This window comes from Stegostoma tigrinum, chromosome 38, assembly GCF_030684315.1.
Source record: "Stegostoma tigrinum isolate sSteTig4 chromosome 38, sSteTig4.hap1, whole genome shotgun sequence".
NCBI classification, from domain to species: domain Eukaryota; kingdom Metazoa; phylum Chordata; class Chondrichthyes; order Orectolobiformes; family Stegostomatidae; genus Stegostoma; species Stegostoma tigrinum.
This window is the reverse complement of record NC_081391.1, coordinates 13209955-13218283: the sequence shown is the minus strand read 5'-3', so window position 1 is coordinate 13218283 and position 8329 is coordinate 13209955. Positions and strand designations below refer to the sequence as shown.

The 8329-nt window shown below is 46.0% G+C and overlaps 1 protein-coding gene across 1 annotated transcript; it reads right to left on the bottom strand.

The window, feature by feature from the left end:
* Positions 1-1738: 1738 nt before the first annotated feature.
* LOC132206415 (ferritin, middle subunit-like) lies at positions 1739-6919 on the bottom strand. Its single transcript, XM_059640534.1, has 4 exons — positions 6818-6919; positions 3854-4000; positions 2345-2470; positions 1739-1894 (listed from the first exon to the last, which is right to left on the bottom strand). Exons 1-4 carry the CDS (start codon positions 6917-6919, stop codon positions 1739-1741), a joined length of 531 nt encoding a protein of 176 aa, XP_059496517.1.
* Positions 6920-8329: the final 1410 nt, after the last annotated feature.

The following is an 8329-nucleotide window of genomic DNA, read 5'->3' as shown; positions in this document are numbered from 1 at the left end:
AGGTTCGGTTCTACCCATGGGTGATGGCCTGCGTGGATTTCCTCCAGGTGCTTGAGTTTCCTCACACAGCCCAATGATTTACAGATTGTCGATCGTGAGCAGGGGCCTGCAGACTAGGTCGATTAGCCGTGGGAAATGTGGAGTTAAGGCAAAGGGGTTGGTTCTAAGGAGGATGCTGTTCAGAAGGTCGATGCAGATTTAATGGGCCTAATGGTCCCTTCCTGCACTTGAGGGTTACTGTAGCCAAGACTTATTTTCACCGAAAATAAATTGCTTTATGTGGTGGAACAAATATGTTGAGTGCTTTTTGACTCTGCAGCACCCCCCCCCCACCCCGCCAACCTCTATGAAGGCTGCAGTGTGCACTCGCTACAAAACTCCCTGGAACAATCCTCAGGATGTCTCTGAGAGCCCCCTCACGAACCCATGATCTCTGACACCTTGAAAGATAAAAGAAGCAGCCGTAAAGGAAAGTCAGCATCTCCATGTCTCCTCTCCGAGCCACTTTGCTCCTTCAATGTGTTTTCACCCAATCAACCTGCATCAGGAGTAATGTTCACCATGGGGGAAAGCTCAGAGGAACGAAGGGAGCAGCTTAGTGTGCTCAATGCTGGCTTTACCAACAAGAGCCAATCAAACAGCAGCATTTAACCAGGTGCATTGCTGTGTTCTTCCCAGGTCCCTGTTATCCTGCTGTAAGCAGCAATGAGGCCCTGCATTATAATCCAGTACAGTTCAGGTGAATGTCTTGAGCTGACTCGCAGGGAAAGGGGCTGTGGTGAATGTTTAGGCTGGTGGGGCACGTGGATAGAAAAGGTCGGGTGGGGGGAGGGCGGGGTGAGCGAAGTGAGGAGAAGCGGAAGAGAAAGAGCTCCAGCCACAGTTTGGGATGGTGAAACCAAAAGTAACAACACTGAGAATATAGTGTTTTATTTGTCAGGGTAGGGCCCAATGGGGAAAAAAAAAAAAAAGATATACCAGGCAGTCGAGATTGTTTCACACCTCTGCAGCTTCCGCCAGCTGGATTGAAATCAGAGCCTGCTGGGCCTCTTCCTTTAGACCTTTGTGATCAGGAAGCTGGGTCAGTAGATAAAGGGCTGTCTTCACTTTGTGTTGCTGTCATCATTCAGGCAATAATTGAGTACGCAGGATGGCTGAGGCGGGGAAGAGATTTCAAGGGAAATGTGCAATTGAACACCACTATCCCAAATTCTATCAGGCTGGGTAGAGAAGTCTCTTTGGACGGTGTGGGAACTTCCTGGCACCAGAGGAAGACAATTTCTTTGAGCTACAGTTGAACCCACCATATCCAGAAGCGCACTAATTGTCCTCTAGAAGAAAGCCAGTGCCACAATTGACAAATCCCAACCTTATCCTATTTGGAGGAGAAACACCTTCAATTTCCACAGGACTAACCAAAAAAAACACTCCATCTAGTTACATTCTAATGTGGGGATAGTGAGCGATTCTGTGAAGGGTTGCCTAATCCAATTAGAAATTGGACCAATCAAATGACAGAAAACAAATTGGCTTCAAGCAAGAGCTATCACCCAAAGTATTCAGAGCTCTGAATGATGGACAATAAGCAAGATCAACACATCATTTTATTCATTTCCATTTAGCTGGTACAGCCATTACATTCTTTGCTACAAAAGTCCCTTCTCCTTGGAAGGAGACAGGTTGTCCAGGGTGAAGTGGGGAATGCATTCAGACCAAGCAGACAGTACTCCAGGCCACACTAACTGCTGTCCTCCAGGGAGAGCCTGTCAAACAGGTACTCTCCCATCCCATTCTCAGGGGCTCCCAGGCGCTTCAGGTTGGTGATGTAGTCCCCGAGTTGCTTGATGATCTCCACCTCCTCATCCAAATAGTGAGTCTCCAGGAAGTCACACAGCTGCAAGAATATGACAACTTGCTACATTAATGCTATCCAAGACAACCTCAGATTTCCTACTGCAAAACACTCAGCCATATGAGCTCGAGACTACCCTGAAAACCTAACACCTGGAGACTATGCCAGTGAGGACCATGTATTTCAACTGCTCTTGCAGTTTGTTAAGTGATGCTGTGTTGGATTATGATGGATAGTGATCATTCCACTGCAATAATCCTGGATGAGCATTCAGTGGCCAATATCACTTCATCACTCCTACTAGATTATAATCCAAATTCCCATTTTACTTGATTGCTGAGCTGATCAGATTATAAGCATTGGTCCAGATCTGAAGAGATCCAAATTGTACTTGTCTGAGACAGCAGGCAACTTCTAATCCACAAAAGACCAACCATTGAAGGTGTTGCCCTGAGTGACCAGCAGTGAAGAGAATGAAGTGGTGAAGCTTACATGAGGGTCAGTCTGGGCTGTGGCAAGTTGGTGAAGATCCAGCAAACTCTGGTTCACATTCTTCTCCAGATCCAGGGCAACCTGCATTGCCTGGAGGCTGTTACCCCACTCATCCCTCTCTGGCTTCTGAGGATGGAAAGAAGGAAAGTGAAGCTTCAGAATCTCTACAACATCGATCAGTGCAGAACTGCTCTGAAATGCATCCCAGCTCATCCCACTCCCCCTCTATTCCTGTAACCCTGCATTTCAGATGGCCAATCCTCTTATACTATGAGGACACCAACGCAGACATGGGGAGGACATGGAAACACCAGTCCCTCACCAGAGGCCAGATCAAAACCTGTGTCCCTAGCACTGAGAACACTGCTAGCCCCTGAGGCAGCCCTGGAGCACAGCTGAAGAACAGTTCCTTCAGAATTGCTTTCACCTTGCCTGTCGGTCCTTGATCTGAAGGAGGAAGGTGAATAACAGGTCATTGTGGGGGATAATGACAAGATTTGCATCAGGGTCCATCTGATGGAATTGTGAGGATATTCACGAGTGAATCCTAAATGCTGTCATGGTACAGTGGTAGTGCCCCTGTCTCTGGCTGACAAGGCCAAGGTTCAAGTACCACTTGTGCTGGTGGCTTCATACATGCCTGAGCAGGATGATCAGAAACATCACGGCTATTTAATTCATCCAAGGGACAGCGAGGTGTTTGCAAAGTGTGTTGTGCTGCTAACAGTTAAGAAAGGCCCAAAACCATAGATCCCTCAAAGTTCAGACAAGGTCAACAGGGTGTAACAGTGACAGAGGGCAAGCAACCTCTATTAGTTGGGTGTGGTGGAACAGGAAGGGGGCCAGTCTTGTCACAGTTTGTTCTTCTAGTCACCACATTATTCCCTCTTTGGCCTCACCAGTCACAAGGACAGGATGGCACTGCAGGGGGAAGCTGGTGAGGTTGCCCAGGCTGTTGCCCAAGATCCATTGATTGGAGGTTAGATAGGCTGGGATTTTCTGTGGAGCAGGAACGGCTGAGGGAGTGACCTGATGTAACTATTGAAGAATAGAGAGTGGCCAGTTGATGGAATGTCTTCCCCATGGCAGACACCAAGACCAGAGAGAAACCAGGTTTGTGGAGTAAGCAGGTTAGAGGGGATTGGAGGAAACGTTCTCTTCACCCTCCTCCGAGGGGGAGGTTAGAAATATGAGATGAACCACATAAAGGGTTGGATGGTGGTGGAGTCAGCTACTCCAGATCAGTTTAAGGTCCAGCTGGACAAGTACATAGTGCCAGGACAGTGGCCTGTGGACCAAGGGAAGATAAATGGGATTAATGTGCTTTAGTGTTTGGGGGGGTCAGCAAAGACATGGTGGGCCAAAGGGCTTCTTTCTACACTGGCTTCAAAAAGGAGATCAAACAGGCCGAACAAAGATTTGACTCAAATGAAAACCTTGTCACTGACTTGAAACCACACCACAAGAGCAGCCATTACCATCCCAACCCCCACCCCACCCAACTCCAACCTTCACATCCTGGAGGAGGACCCGGCCTCCACGCTGATTCTGGAATTTCAGCAGCTTCTCTGCATGTTCCCGCTTCTCCTGGGACTGATGTTTGAAGAAGCGGGAGACATGGGGGAGGGCAACATCATCCCGGTCAAAGTAGGACATCTGGAAGGGAGATCAAGGTAAAGCCCATTAACAAGTCACGGGCCAATTTTAGTTCAGAGCTCCAGGGCTACTTGAGCATTCTAAAAATCAGACTGACAATAAGCTGTTAAGTACCTGATGCATTAACAATTCAGAACCCAGTTTTGAGCAGTTCCTGTTGAATTGGAAAAATCAAAACAATCCCAGCTTCCTCCAGGTAAGCTGTAAACACCATGTGTTTTATTTTGGTTTGAAACTCCTGGCAAATTGCTCAGTGGGTCTGGCACAGCATTGGGTGAGAACAAGTGTGAATTGATGTTTTTACTGATTAACCTCCACCAGAAATGGGATAAATTACTGATTGAATAGGGTTTCAAGAAATGCCAGAAGCTGGAATGCAGGATGTGCACCAATAGAACAGCTGCAGGGCACGCTATTGCTCCTTTGGCAAAGGCCAGAAAACAGATCCCATCACTGCAACTAACAGCTAGGAAGGAGCACATTTTCTGCTTAGTCAGGATCAATGCAATTGGATGCACTGTATTAGGTTGACAAGGGCTGCAGTAGTGGGGTGGCTGGGGTGAGGGGGAAGGGATGAATGAAGGACATGGGCACCAAGAATCTGCCAAGGAAAGCCTGCCTCGGGACAGTCTTTGGATTGTTCTAGATACAGTTTACTGCTGCAACTAAAACAGCTGTACTGAGACTGCTAGCAACTTGTACCATTACACATGAAACAATGATTGACAAAACAAACTGATCACATGACAAATATGACAGTGACCTGCAGATCACCTACTCTCTAGACAACATCACTTATTAAAACAGTAACGTGGAAATGCTACTGTTGACTTAATCCAACAGGCAAAGTCCTGTAGATTTCTAAACCAGGATGTTCACAATTCAATGTATTCAGGTTTACCAGGTCTGCTATTGGAAGCAGCTTCTAAGACACACATTCTTGGGAATCCTGCTGAAAAAAGTTGCTTTAATTGTCAAATGCAAACACAAGCACAATTTATCATTGCCCATTTAAATGGGCAGTTAGAAGATGTAGAATAGTGGAGATTTTACTCTTGGGACATGCTTCCAAGTTGTGTTAGGAACATGGGTCAGCGATTAAAACTGAACTGGTGGCTCAATGAAAGCTGTTGCCACCTCCCAAAGTGGGGCTGACAGGGACTTGATCCTCATCATGACAGGACTTCCTGCTGACAAGCACAAGCCCAGAGAGCACCCGGCAACACTCACTAAGGTTACTTCTAACACCTTCTAAACACATTCTACCCCTTGGAAGGGCACAGGCACCCAACCACCTGGGGAAAGAGGGGCTAGTTAGAGTCAGGCCAAATACAACAGGAATAAGCTATTTTTTCCATATTCACTGGGTCAGTACCCTCCGCACATTCTCAGCCCCACGGCAGTGCCGTGCCTTGGAAAAGCTCCAACACTTCATATACAGACAGCCCACACCCACCTCATGAGTATGAAAAAAAGCAAAGTAGATCTCAAATGGAGATCTGCTTGATCAGATACCAGTCACAACCTCACCCAGTTTAATCTGAAACTAGAACATAACAGCACAGTACAGGCCCTAGATGTTGTGTCAACTTGTCATACTGATCTCAAGCCCATCTAACCTAGACTATTCCCTGTACGTCCATATGCTTGTCCAATGACGACTTAAATGTACCTAAAGTTGGCAAATCTACTACCGTCACAGGCAAAGCATTCCATTCCCTTACTACTGAGTAAAGAAACTACCTCAGACATCTGTCCTATATCTATCATCCCTCAATTTACAGCTATGCCCCCTCATGCTCACCGTCCGCAGAAAGAGGATTTCCCTTTCCAACCCTCAGAATATTATATGTTTCAATTAAGTCAACTCTCAACCTTCTCACCAATGAAGACAGCCTCAAGTCCCTCAGTCTTCCCTCATAAGAGCTTCCCTCGATACCAGGCAACATCCTAGTAAACCTCCTCTGCACTCTTGCCAAAGCTTCCACATCCTTATAATGCAGTGACCAGAACTGTATACAATACTACAAGTGCAGCCACACCAGAGTTTGGTACAGCTTCACCATAACCTCTTGGTTCCAGAACTCAATGCCTCTATTAATCAAAGAGAAAACACTGCCTTCTTAACCGCCCTGTCAACCTGGATGGCAACTTTCAAGGACCTGTTTACGTGGACACCGAGATCTCTCTGCTCATCTACATTACTAAGAATCTTACCATTAGCCTCGTGCTTTGCCTTCCGGTTACTCCTACCAAAGTGCATCACCTCACACTTGTCTGCATTAAACTCCATTTGCCACCTCTCAGCCCAGCTCTGTAGGGCTAGAACAAGCCTATTCTAAGCTGATTGCAATAGGAAATCAAGATTCTCAAGGTTATTTGAGATGTTAAGTTGGGATCACCACAAAATTCAAATACAAGCAAGGATACAAGAAGGAAAAGAAGAGCAGTGACTAGCTGATGGTGCTTCCATTCCCACAATGGTTAGTCCCAATTCATTTTTAAATTAGTTCCCTCAAGTTTCAAACAGCCACAGGAAGCTATAATTACCACCACTCACAGCACCATCATGGGACAGGCAAGTAACTACAAGAACACTCCACCCTCCACATCTCACTGACAACCAACTGGGACCCAAGTTAGAGTAACATTGGACACCAAACTATTGTTACAGTAACATCACACTCATCCTGCATTGAGAAAGAGGTAGGAGCCACAAAACTCAGTCTATAAGATAGACAACTTAATTACATCCAAGGGGAAGAGTTCACTTCAACAGAACAGAAGTATGTTTCACCCAACAGAGACACCACTCACCAAAGACTGATAGAGATAGGAGGCAGTGAGCTCCACATTAATCTGCTTGTTGACAGCAGCTTCACAATCCTGGTGATAGTTCTGACTGATCTGGGAGGCCATCTTATAAAGGAAACACTTGCTTTATTTTCCTCACCACAAAAATGACAAAGTTAAGAACAACAATAAACATCCCTGCCCTGGGACTCTATTTATACTCCAGGAGCCAACACTCATTTTATGAAGCAGGAAATGAGATCATCAGTGATGGCCAAACACTCTTGTTAATCAATTGATCAGCTGCCACATCCAATCAGTGCAGGATGGGAATCGGGTCAAAAAACCAATCAGAATTGATGAGTGGTTGATGATGAAATTGCTGAAATGATCTTTGACCTCCTGAACAAGTGCAAATTCTGGGAGGACATCTCCCTGAAAATGAGAATAAAGTATGCTCTAAAACTTCACGTCTGTATCTGAAGTTGTGCGTTAAGACACATTCATCACAGATTTGCAGAATTCTGTCAGATTGTTATTCTGAGGGATTAGTCGTCATAATTTTTGAACATTGGTGTTGGAGCTCTTTGAAAAATGGCTCGATTTGGTTGATCTGAACATTTTCCTATTTCTGTGCCGCAACAGAAATAATGTGCTTTTGGATCATCTAAAACAGGCAACTGATGTACTTTGTGGATCCAATCTGCATCTGATGTGATCTCCCTGACCTTGACCTTGAAGGCCCAGTTTGAAAAGCAAAACGCTAAATGTGCTGAGTGCCTCTTCTACACAGTAGGCCTCAGGCCTCTATGTCTCAGTTGCTGCTAGAAATGTATCGCACGTTGAACATTTCTGTCTCCCAGTTTCGTTTTTCATTGTTTGAAGTAGAACTAGCGATTAACCCCAGCAGGTTTCCAAGTGAGGAATTTCTGGTCCTGGATACATTGCGTTCTGTAGATGGTACAGCTCAGAAACTGGGAATTCAGATGCTGGGAATTCTGTCAGGAAGTACTCAACTCCTGAGTTTCCAAAACCTGTCCACCGTCAATAAGGCTGAAGTTGGGAGTAGTGCTGGAATAGTTTACAATGTTCTCGCTTGAGGCAGCTCCGACGACACTCAAGCAGCTCCATGTAAATCTGTCACCATCCTGACTTGGAACACTATCCCTGTTTGTGAACGAAAATCCCAGAAGCCCCTCCTCAGCAGCAGCAGCAGCATCATTCCGGTCTCGCCGACACCAGGTGGACTGTAATAACCAGCTCATCACCACCTCCTGAAGTGGAACAGTTGCTGAGCACTAAATGTAGCCTTGCCATTGGCACACTCAAGATTGACTGTATATAAAAAGCATGCTGGGACAGGGTAGGGGGGTCCAAAACTAGAGGGCACCGGTTTGATGGGAGAGGGGGAAGGATTTAAAAGGGGCGTGAGGGACAACATTTTCACACAGAGGGTGGTACGTGCATGGAACGAGCTGCCAGAGGAAGTGGTCGAGGTGGATAGAATTACAACATTTAAGTGACATTTGGAGATTT